The 20,191-nt window shown below is 42.6% G+C and overlaps 3 protein-coding genes across 6 annotated transcripts in view; 1 reads left to right on the top strand and 2 right to left on the bottom strand.

Annotated features, from left to right (window-relative positions):
* CCDC88A (coiled-coil domain containing 88A) overlaps positions 1 to 20,191 on the bottom strand; it is a 271,485-nt gene that overhangs the window by 186,915 nt on the left and 64,379 nt on the right. The window contains exons 33-34 of one of the 4 annotated variants that reach the window (XM_065739443.1): positions 19,719 to 19,818; positions 18,140 to 19,173 (exon numbers count right to left, since the gene is read on the bottom strand). The exons of the other annotated variants lie outside the window; for them this stretch is intronic. Coding sequence (XP_065595515.1) covers positions 19,754 to 19,818 — 65 coding nt within the window. The 3' untranslated portion in view covers positions 18,140 to 19,173; positions 19,719 to 19,753. Of the gene's footprint in view, positions 1 to 18,139; positions 19,174 to 19,718; positions 19,819 to 20,191 lie in introns of those variants that run through there. 4 annotated transcript variants of the gene reach the window in all.
* MTIF2 (mitochondrial translational initiation factor 2) lies at positions 218 to 11,419 on the bottom strand. The gene is made up of 13 exons (XM_065739461.1): positions 11,187 to 11,419; positions 10,642 to 10,747; positions 9,494 to 9,665; positions 9,235 to 9,395; positions 7,403 to 7,579; positions 6,740 to 6,879; positions 4,660 to 4,784; positions 3,672 to 3,876; positions 3,043 to 3,295; positions 2,405 to 2,545; positions 1,431 to 1,595; positions 1,090 to 1,230; positions 218 to 704 (listed from the first exon to the last, which is right to left on the bottom strand). Exons 1-13 carry the CDS (start codon positions 11,409 to 11,411, stop codon positions 535 to 537), a joined length of 2,181 nt encoding a protein of 726 aa, XP_065595533.1. The 5' UTR covers positions 11,412 to 11,419; the 3' UTR covers positions 218 to 534.
* Positions 12,692 to 13,841, top strand: LOC136050465 (prolyl-tRNA synthetase associated domain-containing protein 1-like). Its single transcript, XM_065739370.1, has 2 exons — positions 12,692 to 12,788; positions 13,004 to 13,841. The coding sequence occupies exons 1-2, from the start codon at positions 12,702 to 12,704 to the stop codon at positions 13,442 to 13,444; spliced, it is 528 nt and encodes a 175-aa protein (XP_065595442.1). The 5' UTR covers positions 12,692 to 12,701; the 3' UTR covers positions 13,445 to 13,841.

Genomic DNA, 20,191 nt, shown 5'->3' with positions numbered 1-20,191 from the left:
GACTGGAGAAGATGCAATACGAGCTGTTTATTCTAGGCCAAAGATGGTGGTTTGTTCAGGGAAAGCTTGTTGCTTTTTTTTTAACCCGTATTTAAGATAGAGATGTAATACCTGCTCCACAGAGCATGTCCATTAGTGTGAAAATAGCATTCTGCTCTTTTAAGAGCTACTGATTTTCATTTAAACTTTATATTCTATACCTTGATTCAATCCCAGAAGAAAATATGAAATTCTCAATGGCCAGAGTCCTGTCCACCTCTACTTGTGAGTCTGATCTGTGTGCTGCTAAAGATTTAGTGCATAAAATAGACATAAGCACACCTAAGCTTATCTTCAAAAACACACAAAGTGCTTGTCATGAGTGTAATCTTGTGCTCCAAGGTGAGAAGCTGACTGTTGGATGAGGTTTGAAAGTGGAATAATACAGAAGCATCAGGTACAGAGATGCACAAAAGCTGTTTTCTAAGTTCATTTAATGATAAAGCTAAGTAAGGAACAGAGCATGACCTTTAGCATTAGGTATCCAACTGTGTTTTAAAACCCTGGATCCCAGGAAGTTGTCTGCTGAACTTCTTTTTCTTCATAACAGATGATTTCATCTCCAATAGTGAACTCTATAGGCCTGTCCAAACTTAATCCACAATCCATGCCTGTTTTTATTACCTGGACATCATCTTTATGATGTTTCAGTGATGATAAAGATCCTAGAGAGAAAAGGAGTCAGAGTCCACTAAGAACACCAGAGCACTAGGACGCCTTGCTTTCCCTGTCTGACATCATTCAGGTTTTAGATGCAGCTACAGAAGGAAAGCAAGAACTCCTAGGGATGATGAGTATGTGCAGCTAATGGTAGTCAGGCATCAGTGCTTCCTACTAGGTGAATCTGTGCTGCTGCTTTTCTACCAGGTTTGGTGGTTCAGAACAGGTGGGAATAGCAGAATAACACTGCTTCTCTCTCTGCTTTGAACAGTTCCATTCTGAACAGCACGTGTAATTGCACTGTGACTAGGTGCACACATTTCACACTCATCTCACAGGAACTAGTACTCGTGTTCAGTGCTAGGGCTAGTTTGTAGCAATTCCACTTACCTTTCCAAATAACATTCCCTTTACGGACTAACTTAAATTTCATCTTCTTGTCCAGCTGCCCCTTCTGTACTCTGCACCCAGCTACTGCAATTTTGTTTTTTCCCACTGTTACAGAGAAGGTATCAAGAACAGAAGCTTCCCCTAAAAAGAGAAACCTGTATGAAGTACAGGAGAAGAACAAACTCTATAATAACTAAAACCAAGCTACACTCCTCCACTGAGCAAGCTCTTTACCAAAGCAGCTCCAGAGAACTATTAAATATTTGATACAGCAGGAACCCTTCATTGTAAGGCCACCATGCAGCACAGCAAAGATGTTATTTAACACAAAGAAAACTCACCTATTGTATTTTCCACCACAGATGGGGGTAGTCTGCTACTCAGCTCATCCTTCAAATCCTCAATTAGTTTGTAGATGATGTTGTGAAGTTTAATTTTTATTCCCTTTTTAGCAGCCATCTTTTTAATACTTTCATTGGCTTTCACACTGAATCCATAAACAACACCTGTCAAATAGAACAATCAGCAACTGATAACCAGAGATCACTTTTTAAAAGGAGTGAAAGCATTTGCCTCCTGAAATGTTGGACTCGTGGCAGAGGTTAAGACAAGCACTAGCAGCCAGCATTACAAAACACCATCATTTTACATCTGCTCTGCCTTTAAGGGGGGACCATTTAACCTCCCCCACTATTGCTGCATTCAGCACATCCAATACTACTAACCTTGCATCAAAAAGCATCCTCACATCCTCACCTGAAGATATCAAAGCAGAAACTATGCAGTCCACTACAGCATACGCAGTGCCACATAGAGAAAAGCTTTGTTTTTAAACTGGGAAGAGTTTGGTTGTCCAGAAATAAGCTGGAAGTGAACTCTGCCTCGTCCTCCCTAACCTCTGGAGCAGCACAGGTCTGGTGACCCCCACACTCTTGGGCTTCACAGGGCAGGAAGGAGCAACAGGTACTGATACCACCAATTCCAGTGATGTACCTGAGCAAAAGGAGATGCTTTTGTGTGCTACTTTTGTTTCCCCTGCTCTCCATTATCAACCAGCCTAAGTGAGAAATGAAGTGTCTTAACTACTATCTGCCATTAACAATTACTGGCAACAGCCTGTCAGTCCTGTTTGTGTGAGATTCCTACCTCTTCCTAACTGAATTAATATGTATGCATTTGAATGTTTGCTTTTACAAGTTTACATTTCTGATACTATTAATTATTACAAAACGAACAAAACTAGGGTGAGATCTACCAATTTCACTAGAGAAAAAGTTTCTACTAATTGTAAATTTATTTTCAAACATACGCTCACCATTAAATGTTTCAGCAAGACTTAGATCAGTTTCACTGATATCTCCCATTCCAAAATGAATGACATCCAATTTACATTCATCATCTGCATCGTAGCTGTCCAGAATGCTCAGAATAGCTTCCACAGATCCATCCACATCACCTGTGTACATAAATGGTAGTGCTATTCACATCAATCAATGTGATACTGTAGAATTAAGGCAACTCCACACTATGCAAAATAAACAAAGCATTCTGCTACCTAGCACTCTTTATATGTCTGGCAGCGTGTTAAAACACACCAGGAAAGGCCTTTTCATTACAAAAGTGAAATGAATAAATAGAACAGGTCTAGAAGCTCCACATCTGCTGCTATTTTCAGGTCAAGTTTGCATAGCTTTTCAGCTACTACTTTCAGCGCACATACACTACTGAACATGTGGTCAAACCAACTAATGCGTAGCTGATCTTTTCCTCGGGTCTGCTAATGCAGTACTGTTACTCAAACAGCTTGCTTACACACGTGCACCCACAAGCATTAGCAATGACCCTCTCCTTTCCTTACTGATGGAAAACATTCTGTTTGTTTTAAACTGATGCTGCAGACTGAGATTTGAGGAGCACAGAATCAATGCAGTAGTAAACAGAACAGGAGAGCACCTTTAATGATTACTGACAGCACATTTTTCTCCATTTCTGTTCTCTCTTTAGGTTTTAAGGGCATTAAATGCTTGCTGGCCTTGTACAGTGCTGCCTTTCTCTGTCTCCAGCTCAAATGGGCTAAATCCTGTTGCTTCTTCTCATATTCCATCCTGTGTTCTTTTTGCTTTGCTTCAATAACTTCTCCGTCCTTTTTCATCTTCTCTTGTTGTTCAACATAGGTTCTCCAGGCCACAACTTCATGTGCCCTTTGCTGGGCATGAAAACATAAAAACATAATCTTTCACATCACCGCACTGAAAATCTCCACCTTAACCCCATTTTATCCTTTTGTCTCTTCTGTCAGAAACCAGTTCTCTCATAAAATTACAACACAGATACTGCGAAGCACTGGACTGTTCTCCAGGTAAGGTCACAGCAGGGTCATATGAAAGAGAAAACTGCCTTTCTAAAAGCAAAGAACACTAAAACAAGTCCCAGGCCAACTCTGAAGCAGCCTGACTCAGGCTTCTCAACACCCATCTTTCACCAGTTCACATATGTTTTCTGAGTATATGAAGAAAACCCTTACATCCTTCTTTCCCACCTTCCTGCAGTATGAGTTTTCCGTTGAACAGTTCTTTCTGTACCTCAGATTCCACTTCAAGGATGTCGTCCCCTGCTGAAGGGACTTCCTTCCAGCCCATGATTTCCACTGGGATGCTGGGAGAAGCTGCATCTACAGCTTTGCCATTCTCATCAAACATGAGCCGCACTTTTGCCCAGGTCTTCCCTGCAACCAGAACACAGCCTTTCCTCAGAGTTCCTCTCTGGATGATAGCTGTGGTAACTGGACTAGTGAAAAGCAGAGGGAAAAAAAGACAAAATTCAAGTGACTCTCCATTACCTACAGTAACAATTTTCAGGGTTATCACAGATAGGTCAATGTAAAAAATAACATTTTGGTGATTAGTCACAGGCAGAATATTCCTGTGACACGTTTTATTAGCATGCTAAGAAAAATGCTATGTGACTTACAACAAGCCCCAAACCTGGACTGCACTGCTCATTTCTGCAGATTAACATATCTGACGTCTTCAAGCTTTCAGCAACAGAATGGCTTCACATGAAGTGAACCTCCCCACTCAATAAATAAATAAAAAATCCCAAATAAACCCAACCCAACTTCTCAGCCTTCTCTGTATTTTTAAAGAGGGGAGAACACACCTAATACACAAAAGGACTATAACAGTTGGAAGAGTAAAATGTCAGACGTTCTTCTGCAGATTGTGACCTATCTACTACATCATGACCAGGGGCTTTATCACCTCCACTTCTCAATGATGTTGAAATGCCCAACAGATAAATCTTTCAAAAATATTTCCTGAACTTAAAGGATTTCATTTGATTAATACGATTCATGCTCTAGCACTTTATAAATGCCTTTTCTTTACATTATGCTGTAGAATTATGACTCAGTGTTTAGCTACAAGCACTGCAAACAGTTTCAGTTTTATGTGACTTTTTTTTTTAAGTACAACTTTAAACCTAAACGTTGAACCACCTGAACAGTATTAAAGCACTGTTACAAACTTCCTCATTAACGCTGTAAAGAACATGGATACAAAGATAACTTACCCTTTCCCTTTGTCTTTGCGAGACTCAATGATGGTCCCCTCTACCAGACCTGTGTAATCTGCCTTCAGTTCTAACATCTCTGCCAAAGCAACAGTTGCTTCTGCCAAAACCATCAGGTTGTCACCCTGTATGGAACAAAACAAAACGAGAGTAAAGTAGCACACAATTTAAAAAGATCAGAAGTTGAAATCAGCACTAAGGTCTACCATTCAATTCAGGACTTCTAACAGTCCAACACAAAACCAACAGCACAGATGGCAATAAAGCAAACCAAGTAACAGACTGTTAAGATGGCTGGTCCATTATGCAAGACACATCACTAAGGACACTTTCCTTCCCTTTCTGTTCATCGCTACAGAGATAAGAATGCAGAAAAAGACCTCACAAAATTCTGCTGCAGAGGTGAACGGAGAAACCATCTTTATGGATGGCTGTTTGAATAAGCCTAAGGAAAGTAATTCCAAAGGACTTGAACATGACGGAAATTTCAGAAGATTATGATGCCTTTAGAAAGACAGCAGGAAGTCTAAGATGCTGCTGCATCAGTTTGGCCAAAATTAAAAGCAAGGACTGAAATAGTGCTATCCGGGCTCCTCACTGTAAAACGAACACTGAGAAGGGCAGCAGAGCTGTGAGGGGTCTGGAGCACAGAGTGATGGGAGCGGCTGAGGGAATGGGGCTGTTCAGTCTGGAGAAGAGGAGGATCAGGGGAGACCTCATCGCTCTCTACAACGACCTGAAAGGAAGCTGTGTGAGGTGGGACTCTGCTCCCAGGGAGCAGAGAAGAGAGGTGATGGCCTCGAGCTGTACCAGGGGAGGTTCAGGTTGGGTGCTTGGAAAAATTTCTCCTAAAGAGCGGTGATGCAGTGGCACAGCTGCCCAGGGAGTGGTGGGGTCACCATCCCTGGAGGTGCTGCAGATGTGGCACTGAGGGACGCGGTCAGGGGAAATGTTGGGGGTGGGCTGACAGTTAGACTATGTGATCTCAGAGGTCTTTTCCAACTTTAATGATTCCATGATTCTATGTTTAGCTATCAGCTGCGCACACAATTGACTGTCTCATCCCTGTAAGTACACTACAGCACTATGCTACTGTAATAAAGTATGTGTTATAAAAATCTTTACTCATCCGTGTTTGAATTTTTTGTCTTCATAAGTAGTGCTATCACTGACTTTGATTTTGCACAAACATTATGTATCAATTATACTATCAGCAAATTCATAGATTCATAGATAGATTAGGTTGGAAAGGACCTACAAGGTCATCTAGTCCAACCATCCTCCTACCACCATCCCTACCTACTAAGCTACTAAAGCAAATCCCTTAGCACCTCATCTAAACGCTTCTTGAACAGCGCTAGGGATGGTGCCTCACCCACCTCCCTAGGCAGGCCATCCCAGTGCCTGACCACTCTTTCAGAGAAAAAAATGTTTCCTCAAATCTCATCTAAATCTTCCCCGGCGCAACTTGTGGCCATTCCCTCTCGTCCTGACATTATTTATCAGGGAGAAGAGGCCCACCCCCTCCTCACCACAACCCCCCTTCAGGAAGTGGGAGAGTGCAATAAGGTCTCCTCTGAGCCTCCTCTTCTCCAGACTAAACAATCCCAGCTCCCTCAGCCGCTCCTCATAAGACTTGTGCTCCAGGCCCCTCCCCAGTTTTGTTGCCCTTCTCTGAACACGCTCCAGGGCCTCAATGTCCTTCTTGTAGTGAGGGGCCCAAAACTGAACACAGTACTCGAGGTGCGGCCGTACCAGAGCTGAGTACAGGGGGATGATCACCTCCCTGCTCCTGCTGGCTACACTATTTGATAGGGAAAAATGATGCACTAAATGATAGGGAAACAACAATTAGGATTAACGTGAAAAACATTCACTACATTTCCCAAAGAAAAATGAATCAACAGTGCTCACTGAAGGTGTGATGTTCAAAATGACTCTGAAAGGAGGCAACAGCTCATGATAACATGTCAAATACCAGAAAGATAAGCACTCATCTTCCAAATGTCAAATAAAAATGTGTATGGATGCACATACTAGACATCCATGAACATGATCATTTGTTTGACCAAAATTTTACCTTGAGTGCAGAAATACTGACAGCCTGAACATCACCTCCAAACTCCTCACAGACCACATCATGAGCCAGCAATTCCTTCTTCACTCTTTCAGGATCAGCTTCAGGTTTGTCACACTTGTTAATGGCAAGGATGAGAGGAACTAAAATGAAAAAACAAACCTATCATTAACCTAACAGCAACTCACTGCTACTAGTGAGGTGAGTAATAAGAGGTGAGAACAGGTTGTGACTTACAGATCAGCTCACTTGGCATCTGTTCCCCGAGCAACCTTAGGAAACCAAAGACAACTGAAATATTTAAGTAGAGGCTTGGAAGAACTATTCTAGTTAAGAGGGGAAAGAAAGGAAAGCAAAGCTATCTACAAGCTTCCTGCATGTTTTTCTGGCAAATCCTGAAAAAAATATTTCAGTATCTTTAGGTGTCATTGTAACATTCAGCATTTTTTCAGACACGTTCCCAGTGGAGCAGGGAGCAGGACAAGGGCAGTTTCTTCACAAGTGTTACAGATCTAAATTCAAGCAGTTTCCTTTGAGTGGTGAATAAATGTGTGCAGAGCAGCAAAGCACTCAGCACTGAGCCACACATCAACATACGTCCTGTATATTAACTCTCTGGCTCTCCACTCATCTACACATGTAACATGAACAAGTTCAGCACAGTACCTCCTGCATTTTTGGCATGTTCAATGGATTCTATAGTCTGTTGCATCACTCCATCCTCTGCTGCTACAACCAGTATGACGATGTCAGTCACGTGTGTACCTCTTGCCCGCATGGCTGAAAAAGCTGCATGCCCAGGTGTATCAAGAAAAGTGATCTTTTCCCCAGAAGGCAGATGCACTGTGAATAAATGATATATTTTATAATCAGCATTTCACATAGCTTAATTTGACCTCTTGTAAATTAAGTACTGCTCATTTGAAGACTTTCAGGGGAAAGAAAAAAGATCTCTTAGGCAGACAAGTAACTGTTGGCATGGAGATCAAGGGTGCTTTTTCTTCTCACAGAATACAAAGAGACATCTTGGCATTTTTCATAATCCAAAAGGGTCCAATACTGCACAGATAGTCCACTTAAAAGTTCCATCCACATGGATTTGCCTAGTTTAGAGAAAAGCAGACTAACATGTAATCTTGCTCTCTATTTCTTGAGCAGAGTAAACAGAGGGAAGCACTGGTCTCCTCTCATTGCTAACCAACAACAGGATGCACAGAAATGGCACCGAGCTGTGCCAGAGTCCAGACTGGGTATTAGGAGAAATGTCTCCCTTATAGCTCCATTAGCACTGTGGTCAAACACACTGGGTAGGCTCTTTAGACAGGTGGCTGAGGGCCCAGCACTCAAAAGGCACTGGGATGATGACCTCAGTAAGGTGGTTTGTCTTCTGGCTAGCCCTGAGGTGGCCAGGTAGTTGGATGTCTGTAGGTCTCTTCTAACTGAACTATTCTATTCCATTCCAGTTATCACAAGTTATGCTTTCCTTCTTCACTGCTTGCATATAAACTGGGTATGCTGCAACATTTTTCCCAACAAATTGTCAGCAAGTCAGCCTGTTACGTAAGATACGAATCACAGAATCACAGGATCCCTACGGTTCGAAAGACCTTAAAGATCATCGAGTCCAACCACAACCTAACCATGCTACCCTAACTCCAACAACCCACCACTACGTCATGTCCCTGAGCACCACATCCAAACAGTTTTTAAACACATCCAGGGACGGTGACTCAACCACCTCCCTGAGGAGCTTATTCCAGTGCTTAACAACTCCTTCTGTAAAGAAGTTCTTCCTGATATTCAACCCAAACCTTCCCTGGCACAACTTGAGGCCATTTCCCCTTGTCCTGTCACCTGTGAGAAGACACCAACCCTGCTCTCACTGCAATTGCCTTTCAGGTATTTGCAGAGAGCAACGAGGTCTCCCCTCAGCCTCCTCTTCCCCAGACTAAACAGCCCCAGTTCCTTTGCTCCTTACAGGCCATATTCTCCAAGCCATTCCCCAGCCTCGTTGCCTTTCTTTGGACCTGTCCTTTCTAGTGTCCTTTCTGTACTGAGGTGCCCAAAACTGAACACAGTACTCAAGGTGAGGCCTCACCAGTGCCGAGTACAGGGAGACAATGATTTCCCTAGTGCAGCTCACCACACCATTGTTGATCCAGGCCAAGATGCCATTGGCCTTCTTGGCCACCTGGGCACACTGCTGGCTCATATTCAGCCCACTATCCCTTGGCACACCGAGGTCCCTTTCCACCAGACAGCTTTCGAGCCACTCCTCCCCAAGCCTATAGGTTTGCCTGGGGTTGCTGTGACCAAAATGCAGTACCCAACACTTGGCTCTATGAAACTCATATAGTTGACCTTGGCCCACAGATCCAGTCTATCCAGGTCCCTCTATAGTGCCCTTCTACCCTCCGGCAGATCAACACTCCCTCCCAATTTGGTGTCATATTACACACAAGTGGCTTTACACACACATAAGTACACCTGGATCATACCAAGGAAAGCACCAATGTGTTGTGTGATGCCTCCTGCTTCCATGGCTGCCACCTGAGTCTTCCGTAGGCTGTCTAGTAATGTTGTCTTCCCATGATCAACGTGGCCCATTATAGTAACAACTGGGGGCCGTGGAGTTAGGAATGCTGGGTCTGCAGGTGGTCTACGAGCAAGGCAAAATCCTGTTAGAAGAAAACAGTACACAAAAAAACACTTGCAGAAACAAATAGGATAAAAAGAACAAGGAAGAACGTAGTTCACCGTTTCACCGCATCTTTATTTTCTCTCTCTTTCTCTTCTTTCAGTTTTGCTGACTTATACTTCATTCCTGATTTTTTAACAATTAGCTTGATAGAGTCTTCATATAAAATGGAATCTGGTTCTAGGGAATCAACATCGATATCTGTGTACAGCAGGGCTTCGTAAATATGATCTGAAAAAAAAGACAAAGACATTCAATAATCCCATCAAAAAAGCACAGAGGACTGGAGCACACTGACATAATTACTCTGTTAGCAGTTTAGATCATACCAACAAGTTTCACAGAGCATATTTGCTTTAGCTGATTTATCTAAAAGCTCCTATACTATGCACCTGCAGGGAATAACTTCTATCCAGAATGTCTGTGAAAAATGGCTGCCTCATTCAATGCTACAAACTTATTTTTCACTCAGATTCTCACAGTGTATTTTCCCATAAAAAGAAAACAACTGAAACTCACCTAAACTGAACAGTTACAGTGTGATATAAAGAAGAAAATCTGATAGATCTGCTCACATGTCACTCTCTCTGGTAGTGGAAATACAGAGCATACTGCAATAACCAAGAATTGTTACACACTGACTTCAGCATCATTACAAATCTCTCTGAAGCACAGAGAGATGTGACAGACTCTTGTTTCTCTCTGTTTCTGAGAAGGAAGTTTGCCAGTACTGAACTGGATAAAATAGATTAGGAATTGCAATTATAAAGGAGTGGAATTATTTCAAACGTCAAAGCAAGTTAATAACTCCTTAGAACATCCTTGAAAAATGATTAAACTGAGCCACTGTACAAGTAGGAATGGAATGATTCATGGGGTTAAAAGAACAGGCCTACTTCTGCAATCCGGTTTCAGGGAATCACAAGAAGAAAGCATTGTGGGCAACTTCTTAAACCACCCCTAGCACCACACTCTCCCCAGTTAATCAACTGACTGTTTTAAAAGAGCACAAATCAAACTTCCTGTTCCCAGGCAGGTATCTAAGGGCTGGACCACAGGCTGATGCTCCTCTGTGCCTTCTCTCCTTAGCCCTGAACTCTGCACTCACAGGGGTCCAGCTTCAACAAACCAGGGTGCAATGTTTCTCCTTCCACAATATAATTATATAATAATTACATAATTATAATATTAACAGAGAAGCTCTCACCTACGTCTTTACCCATTCCTCTTGCAAGTTCCTCAACAGTCATCTGCTGCCTTATCTCCACTTCTCCTGTGGTCATCGGCAATTTCCTTCTGCCTTTTTTCTTCTCCTACATGGAATTAGACATGTACATAGGAACAGACAGCTTGGCATAAACTAAGAAATAATAAAGACAATATTAAAAAAGAGGGTGGCCTCAAGCTGCATGGTGCAAACACATCTTCTTGTTGACAACATTAGGAGAAATGAACGACTTTAAACATCCTGCTGAATACTTAAACTTTCAAACATTTTTAATTTTCAATTGTCCAAAACAAGGAAAAGAAATCATTTTCTCTTCCCCTTGAAAGATTCATGATAAAAGTACTTAAAGACAATTTGAGAAGTTAACAATCTTAAATAAGTATACTTTGTCACAGAAACTTAGAACAGCTGTTGTATACTCACTAATAAAGCTTCCTTTTTTTTTTGTAATTAAATGCTCAGATTGATTTCTTGCAATTTGAAGTTTCACATACAACCACAGATTACACGATTTTGTTAATTACCTCCTTAGCAGATAGATATCTGCACGGTGATGAGGCAACTCTGAATAACTTGTCTTTCTGCCAGCACTGTGGATAGGGGTGAACGGACCGTGTAGGACATGTGGATGTCTGTACAGGCTTCCATTGTGCTCTGCAAACTCTCCTGCAGGAAAGAGTGTGCAGCTGTCTGCAAGCACCATGGAAATGGATCAGATTTTCAAACTTCAGTATCAGCCTTCGATTCATTTCCTCACTGGAAATGCAAAAGGACACAACAAAAGTTGCTCTCTGTTAGTATAATACTCACAGGAACACAGCACACAACCACTAAAGTGCTTCAAAACAGGATTTTTGATACTGACAAAGTTGAACTACTTTGTAACACTGTTCATTTTTTGTTTTTCTGAATTGCTTTGCCTTCTGTCCCTTTCACTTTCCCATTTCAAACACAGGCCTACTTATATCACCACAACTGAGAAGTCTTCCAACCATCTCTACTGAACTTTAACATAAACTACTAAAAGGATTACTCCAAGTTCTGTGACATGACCTAAAAAAAACCAGGACATTTGTGCCCCTTGAGCTGCACCAAGTTTCCCTTCTGCAACCTAACTGTCCACATCAGTAACAGCAATCTGCAAAGCATCACTTACATGAGCTACATCACTACTTCAAGACTGCAGCCCTGCCATGGTATCACTGTTGTCATACGCACAGAGACATTGTTCAAGGCTAAGTCATGATTTAATAATTAAATGTTTCAAGATCATAGAATCATATAATACCTTGAGTTGGAAGGGACCTTAAAGATCACTGAGTCCCTTAACATCTAATCTACACCTGCCCTCTTTCAGTTTAGCCATTGCCCCTTGTACAATCCATATGTGTAAAATTTGCTCCCTCGCCTGTTTATAAGCTCCCCTGAGGTATGGGAAGGATTCAATGAGGTCTCCCTGGAGCCTTCTCCAGACTGAACAAGGCCACCTCCCTCAGCCTTTCTTCACAGGAGAGTTGCTGCAGCGACCATCCAACCTCTTATTTAGCCCCACACGGCCCACCCTTTGAACCCACCTCTCCAAGGCAGAGATACATCAAAGCCTCGCACCGCGCCGGTGGATGGCACCCGCATACCACTGCCGGTCCACTCTCCGTCCCGCCTCAACCAGCCGCGCCGTGAGCCGATCTGCTAACTATTTCTCCTAATTAACCACTCCGTTTGCTACGTCTCACAGTAGCTCCCCTATGCCCCGTCACACGCGGCTCCGTACCATCCTCACGGAGCTCAGCCCGCGCTGCACCCACCGCAACCTCCAGCTCCCGCGCTGCGCCTCTCTGCGCATACCCCGAATGACGAGAGGACACCGCGCATGCGCAGCGCGATGCCGCTCACTGCGCAGGCGCGGCGTCCCACACGCTCACGGCCAATCACCGCGGAGGGGCGGGGCTTCGCCTCACGTCGCGCCCTGCCGCCGTGTGGGGGGTGTGACGCGTCGCGCCTCAGCGTTTCCCCGCGGGGTAAAGACGTGGCACGGCGGTATGGCGGCCGCGCCGGGGCTTCGGGAGGCTCTGGAGCAGCGGTTAAGGGATTTGGGCATCGCCGTCATCACCGCGGAGCACCCGGAGGTGGGAGCCGCGCGGGTGGGCCCTGGGCTGCCTGAGTGGCGGGTGGGGGGGCAGCCAGCCCCGGCTCGGGTGGGAGTGTGGGGTCCCTTGCACCCCACCCGTTGTACGTACAGCATGGCTGAGGCAGGTATCCTGCCGCTTTGTTCGAGTTCTTTTAAAGTTCCTTCACGAAAGAGTACAGTTTTGAGGCTAGGTGTGACATTTTGATTCTCCAGGTGTTCACAGTTGAAGAAATGATGCCCCACGTCCAACACATGAAAGGAGGGCACAGCAAAAACCTTTTCCTTAGAGACAAAAAGAAGAAAGGCTTCTGGCTGGTGACCGTCCTGCACAACAGGGAGGTCAATTTAAACCACCTGGCAAAAAAACTTGGCCTCGGGAGTGGAAACCTCAGATTTGCCGACGAAAATGCGATGCTGGAAAAGCTGGGGGTGGGCCAAGGCTGTGCCACGCCGCTGGCACTCTTCTGCGACCACCAGGGGGACGTGATGTTTGTGCTGGACGCCGCCTTCCTGGAGGGCGGCCACGAGAAGGTGTATTTTCATCCCATGACAAATGCTGCGACCATGGGCTTAAGCCCTGAAGACTTTCTGAAGTTTGTGAAATCAACGGGCCATGAGCCGATCATTGTAAGTTTTGAAGAGGACGTTCGATAGGTGAGGTGCAAGTGGCATTCTGTGGCACGAAACAGGTCTCATGGTAAGGACAAGGTGGAAAAATGGGCCTGCTCTTTTCCACATCGTGTAATTTGGTGAACAAAATACGAACATTAGTGAAAATTCAACAGAATATTGTTGAGAAGATGTTAGCAGGCTACCAGCATCCAGCGAGATGAGAAGGCATTACAAATAATGTTACCTTGATTAATAAAATGGACAAAGTGGAACTTTGTGTGGTACTGGGCTTGAAGGTCTAAATATAATTTAGAGATAACAAGTTAACTTAAAAGATCTAAACTATTTATCAGCACGCAGGGCAGAGGTGTCCATGGTTTTTTTTCCACCTGTACCCATTTCTCTCCTGCTCTGTTGCTTTTTTCATAGTTTTCACCTAGAAAATAGAAAATCATTTGCACTACAGGAAATGTATTTGATTGTCTACATCTTTAGTTGCATTTTCATTTCACAGTCTCCTCCCTATGGGAACTCATCATTAAGTCTTCTGGTAATTGGCCCAGTAGGACAGTGTGCCTCTGTAAAAATGGCAGAACATGAAGGAGAATTGAGAGCAGACAGGGAGGGATGCAAATACCCAGAGAAAAGGCTCTAAGGAGCCACACTATTGCATGTTCCCGCATGGGTGTGGTATTTCCTGGCAATTTCTGGGAGGAAAATAAATCTGACCTGGCACAGTACTAGATTTGTGCACAGTTTCTACTAGCTCATCAACCCATGGAGGATGAGCATCTTCCCTATTCCTCTGTACCCTTATAAGCAGCACCATGTAAGTGCAAGGAATGGTGTGGCAGCAGACAGACTTGAGTTTTGCCCTTCGGGAGATGGGGGACTAAACGTATCAATGTCCAAATGTTGCAGAGGCTGTGGGGAGGCTGATTTGGCTTTGAATAGATTATATATTTAGTACAGAAAAGTATATGCTGTCACAGAAACAAGACCAATGCATTCTCAATACTGAATTCCTAATTGAGTTATTTCTCCTCTCCTGCCTAAATGAGTAAATCTCCTTCCAAATGCTTTCTTTGTACTTAAGACGGAACCAGGAGGTCCATGGCATTCAGCAGCCAAAGTGGTTACAGGTACCCATGTAAAACCCAAAGACAGGAACAGCATTCTGGAGATGACAGGTCAAAGGGTTTTCAAATACTGCATCACAGAGATGTCTGTGGTATAACAAAAATGCCAGAAGGCAAGCAACAGGATGAGCACAGGTAGAAATGGAAGAGAAAAACACAAGAGTAAACTGTGAAAGGACTTGAAGCACTGCTGTTACTAACAGTGACAAAGGGGGATGCTTTAAATAAAAAGGAAACGTCAGCCAGTTTGACTCCATTTCATTATACATAGCCAAGACACAGCTCTGTGAGCTGAGGAACAACATCAAAAGTGACGTTCCCCCTGTTTTTTTTTAAGTGAGGTAATCACTGAACTGCCTCAGGAACTCTGGGCTGATGGATGTGCTACTAAAGCAGGCAGGTATCATGATACTCGTATGCACCTTTAAAAGTGAAACCTACTATGCCTTCTGACTGGCACTCTCCCTTCCCTTTGGAGAAAGAAAAAAACTAATAGCTTGTCAAGATTTTTAAACCAGAAAGCTTTAAATGCAAAAAAGAATAAAAGATGTGCACAGCAGCACATCCCTACGCTTCACAAATCCCACAACCTAAAAACTAAACTACCTGCACCATCAGAAGAGATCCCGAGACTCATTTCAGCAAAAATAACCACGGAGCAAAATCAAAGCTTCAAATACTGCACGTGGCAAATCTGCAGTGCATTCTAAACATGCTATGAAATCAGTGTCTTTTAGGTGAAAATAGCGTTTAGGTCACAGTTACAGTCTTCACAAACACACAGCACGGAACAAACTACACAGCGCCCAGAATATTTCTGCTACAGCTTTATAGGTTTCCTTTCAGAAGAAATACTGAACACATTACCAACCAAGCACGACCAGCACTTAACACCAATATCCTTCCAGTAACATCAGATTCCAGAAAACGTGTGTGTAAATGTATATACACAAAATAAGGATAAAAATTATTTGGTTCGGTATTTTAATAACATCATTAATAAATGTATACAATGGCAAACATTAAAAAAAAATCAATATGTAAAGGAAATTAGTTTTAAATAAGAGTTTTTTTAAGTTTTGTTTCACACAGGTACATTCCTTTAAGGCAGTTTTATTAATAAAGCATTATTTACATACACATTATCATCTACCTCTAAGAATCATACTTGATCTCCTTTGTTGAGGCTGCACCATGTCTTGGACAAAGCTTCAAAATAACATGTGTTGGGAATGTTACTAAACACTCAGCAAACTATCAGCAAAGCAAATTAAATTCTACATTGTACGGTATTAAAACAGTCTGTAAACTTTAACAGTGACACATTTGGCAACTCAAGTCCGGCTGCAAATGACGATGTGCTCTTCTTGTAGGCTGTCCCACAGCTGCTGTGCTGCTTCCTGGGAGGCTGCGTTTCAGAGGAGGAGAGGTGGCTCCCAAATTACACTTGGTAATTTGGTTTTTGGTTGTATGGAACGATGAGGTGTTTTACATGGTGTTGTACCAGTTCAGAAAGGAAACACTTATCTGTATCGAAGCACAGAGAATGTCCCGACTGCTCTTCTGCTCTGAAATGTCTGCCAAAAAAAAGTGCTGGGAGTATTCTGGTCTGATCTCCTAAATGGAAATGTACCCCTGGTGTCGCTTTGCTCTTACTGTGAACACAAACCAACATCCCCCAGGTCCTCTGTGCTGATGCTGACCAGTGGCTCAGAGCTCACTAAGAACAGTGCGGGGGACACAGGGCAGAACTGCAGCACACAACCCTGACCTCAATAGCGGGACAAATCCTGCTGCTGCATCTCCACATTGCTGCAGATGCTCTCAAACAAGGGAAATTCACTTAAGGTTTCTGGATGAAGGGTTTTCACTTTCAGTGCATGTTACCAGTTGACTAACATCCTGGCTGTGATGGAAAATTCTGCACAACTTAATGAATACAGAAAAGAGCCAATAAATGAAAAGTCAGGGGAGTCCACATGGAAAAGTGACACAGCCATGTGCAGTGAGGGCAGCGTGCTGCACGTCACCAGGGCAATACCCCCAGGTCTCCGAGTACGTGGCGTGCCAAAGCACATACAGCTGCACAGATGCTGCAAATACAAACCATGTTTGGCACTATGGGTTAATTCACGCGAGTTTTAGAAGTGACGCTACAAACTGGTTAGGGTTTAAAAGTTTCTAGTGCATCAGTCTTCTGTTGTCGAGGTACCAGGAGAACCCACCAACACTCAGGCCCTGAAATGAACTTTAAAGTAGCAAAATTTAGTATTTGTTTCCTAGTACTTACTATCTTTCCAGCAGCTGTGATTCCAGTGAGGGCTACTGACGTGACAGGATGCCTATGGAACTCTGTAAGGCAAGTTTTCCTTTGGTCCCTATGCCTATGTCTCTACTGCAGCACAGGAATGGCAGAGAAAGCAGCCTGACACCACATTTTTATTGGTCACAGTAATTCTCTCTGAGAGCACACCAGGGCTCTGTCTGGCTCACTTTGCAGAGGAAGAACCTCAGTAATACCTGAGTTCTGACTGCACAAAGGGACACAGCAGTACCTGCAGTGCAGCCCACCACACCCCCCCAGCTGCCCTCCTGTGGCATCTGGAAGCTGTCACGCAGCCTGGAGCACCCTGAACCCTTCCCAAGAAGAACGTGCTATCCATTACAGCATGGGAAGTTATTCCACATGCCACTGACCTCAGACTGCCTGCAAAAAAGTTGTGGAACTGGATGTCAGGAACGCTCTGGACTTCAGGTCGCTCCTGGGATCACTGAACTATGTTGATACTCTGCAAAACTCAGGATGCTTCCTTTAGAGCAATGGAGATCTTAATACCGAGAATAAAGGGACCAGAATGAGACACCTGTACGAGTTCACACTGAAATTTAACTAACAAACATAGTGAAACACCACAAACGTCTTTAGAGGAAAAATCAAACTTCTGTAAGGTGTGGAGCTGCAATGTTTGGCCTAGTTTCATTCAAGGGGACAAAAAAGTTTAAATTATCTGTGGAAAAATTCTCAGGCTGAACAAGGCATTTAGATTGCCAAAACAAAATGCTCTGTTTGACTGAGATCTTGAATACTTCGTATTCTATCACGACAAAGTGCTTCAGATGGAAGTCACTGTCAGGAAAAGAACAGGAGAAAATTCCCAATTCTATAAAGCTTACTGAACTTTCATCTTTTTTTTTTCCTTTTTGACAAAATTAATATAAAATAAAAAAATGACTTGCCAGTATGCTTTTAAATGTGTTCTCTTTCCAGTGGAAAATAACTCTGTTCCAACTGTCCCCGAAAGCTTGCGACTTGATCAGTGACAAAGCCTGTAAGCCTCAAGAAGAAACGGGAAGCAAAGGGAGTTGCAGGGGCTGTATCACAGTCTGAGCAGCAGTGGGATCCACATGCAAGCACTCTGTTCTGAGAACATCCGTGCCATGCTTGCTTTACCTGAACAGAGAACTGCAGTGGAAGATCAGACACGAGAAGGTCACGCAGATCATTTAACCCTTGAGAACAGAAACATGAATGTGCCTAGGATTACAGTAATGTTAGATGTGCTTATAAGCTCAGGTACACTTCCTCTGAGCTCACTTGTTGACTTACATTAAAGTCAATGACCAACAAAATGTATCTTACTAATACAAGGTAACCTCAAGGAGAATTGATTGTAAAATGCATATGATGTTATTTCCCTTTCTTTTTTTTGCCATCAAGAAACTACCTAAGCTGCAATCAACTCATGTCAGAAGACAAACAATAAAAGAAGAAATTAGTCAATACATGAACATCGTAAGACAGCCTTATCTTGGAAATGCCATTTGTTGGAAACAGCCTTACACTAAAATAAAAGTTATAGAAAAATCATACCTGACAATTTCCTGTCAAAAACATCTCAACATGTATACGCAGAATAACTTGGGAATGTGAAAAACACAAGTGACAAACATCTTCTATATCATACCATTTTCCCACGAGTCCCATTTTCCCACTGTAGTTAGTTATCAAATGTTTTCATGTATGTAAACAAATTTCTCTTGCAACAACAAAAAAATCAGCATAAACTTTTTAAAGAGCCATTCCATGCAGATTATGCTAACCAATAAGGCAGGAAGTGCCAGTAAGCTGTGAGGTTTTTGTATCTGTATATACAGTTGCTTTCAACAAAATACTACAGCATTTATTTTAAATTTACAGAAGTAAATATAAACTGCAAGTTATGGGTTTGTTTGTTTTTGGCTAAGTATTAGCAGAAGCTTAAGCAAATCAGTGGCTAATTTCATAAACAGAAGATGAAAGAAATTGTTTGCTTTATTTTTCTTGGAGTAATTCTTGAGACCTTAAAATTCTTGGTCATTAGGGAGATGAGAACTGTCCCTTGTTCAGTAGATCTTAACAGTGCAATGTGCAATCATTCCTAAGACCATCTACAAATTTTCGGCAGTAGACTCCAGTAGAGCTCCTTGATTCAAGGAAGGAAGGAAGGTAGGTAGGTTTTTATTTCTTGCCTGCTCTAGTCACGAACGATGTAAAAAATTCCCTTGATATTTATTAATGATTCCTACAGTTGCTGTCTTGTTTACTTCAGAAATAAAGGCTTCATATTGAGACACTGAAGGACACTTTTCTCTCTGTGTTGAAAGGCAGAAAAGTAGAAAGAGAAAAGAACGTAAGAAAAGCTTAAGCGTAGGAGTGTAAAATACAGAATTAAGTCACTAACAGAACTAACAGCACACACCAGAGATGTTTTAATCAAGTACAGAAGGAAGAATGCCAAAGACAAGCTTTATAAAAAGGCCTTTTTCTTATGTGACAGAATGCTTTCCAAAACAAAATCGTTTTCACTGTTCTTTTAGATCCATCTGTCCCTTTCTAAGAACTGACTCCAGTATTCATGCTTCATTTGCCTTTGTGGTACTTTCAAGAGAAATTTGAAAAATAAAAATAAATGGCATTTTTAAAAGGAAGGCTAATGGCATGAAGTTCCCTACTTCCTCAGGAGAAACAACTGCATTAAAACAACGTGTTCTGGCTTAACTAACGAGCAAGTTACAAGCCAGTTAAGCAAGCAGTATTTACATCTGGTTAATGCCATGTGCGCTTGTTCTTACATGTAATGCTGTTAGTTCGTTGTAAATGAAATTAATCTCATTTACATTTTGGGCAGAAAACTCACCACTTGGCCCACATCTCATGTAGTGGGTAATAGATTTAGGAGCTTTGTTGCTCCCTAGACCTGCATTTTGAATTTCTGCTTTCTGGGATAGCTTCCACATCTGCAGAGAAAAGCATTTCATATTATTCATCACATTGATCAGGACATGAAAAAAACCCTCATGCATACACATATTCTACTTATCAGTAAAGCAACAGGACATACAAACGTTTTGGCTTTTTTGGAAAGGAGAGAACAGAGGAGAGGGATAGAGGAAACACATGAAGAACCTACTCAACAACAGTCATTAAAGTTCACTGTAGCATTTAGAGTAATAAAGTATTCTTTTCAAAGCTACAATCAGATATATTCAACTTTTATATATGCTAAACCTATAACTCTACCTGTACAATGAGAAAAATATCCTACTTCGTATCAAGGCTGACTGAGCCTAGTTGAGAACTCATCTTTTCCATTTTTTTTAACCTGCTACA

Source organism: Cyrtonyx montezumae, unplaced genomic scaffold (genome assembly GCF_038088225.1).
Source record: "Cyrtonyx montezumae isolate F1298 unplaced genomic scaffold, pur_monq_1.0 scaffold_24, whole genome shotgun sequence".
Taxonomy (NCBI): domain Eukaryota; kingdom Metazoa; phylum Chordata; class Aves; order Galliformes; family Odontophoridae; genus Cyrtonyx; species Cyrtonyx montezumae.
This window is presented reverse-complemented; position numbering and strand designations above follow the sequence as displayed.

Bases quoted from the DNA above. Each gene is read 5' to 3' on its own strand.
- MTIF2 (XM_065739461.1), bottom strand. From the start codon at position 11,411: ATGAATCGAAGGCTGATACTGAAGTTTGAAAATCTGATCCATTTCCAT. The intron at 9,396-9,493 runs GTGAACTACGTT...CCTTGCTCGTAG, and splicing joins AATAAAGATGCGGTGAAACG to ACCACCTGCAGACCCAGCAT. The intron at 705-1,089 runs GTAAGTGGAATT...TTTTCTCTCTAG, and splicing joins AGGGAATGTTATTTGGAAAG to GATCTTTATCATCACTGAAA.
- LOC136050465 (XM_065739370.1), top strand. From the start codon at position 12,702: ATGGCGGCCGCGCCGGGGCTTCGGGAGGCTCTGGAGCAGCGGTTAAGG. The intron at 12,789-13,003 runs GTGGGAGCCGCG...TTGATTCTCCAG, and splicing joins TCACCGCGGAGCACCCGGAG to GTGTTCACAGTTGAAGAAAT.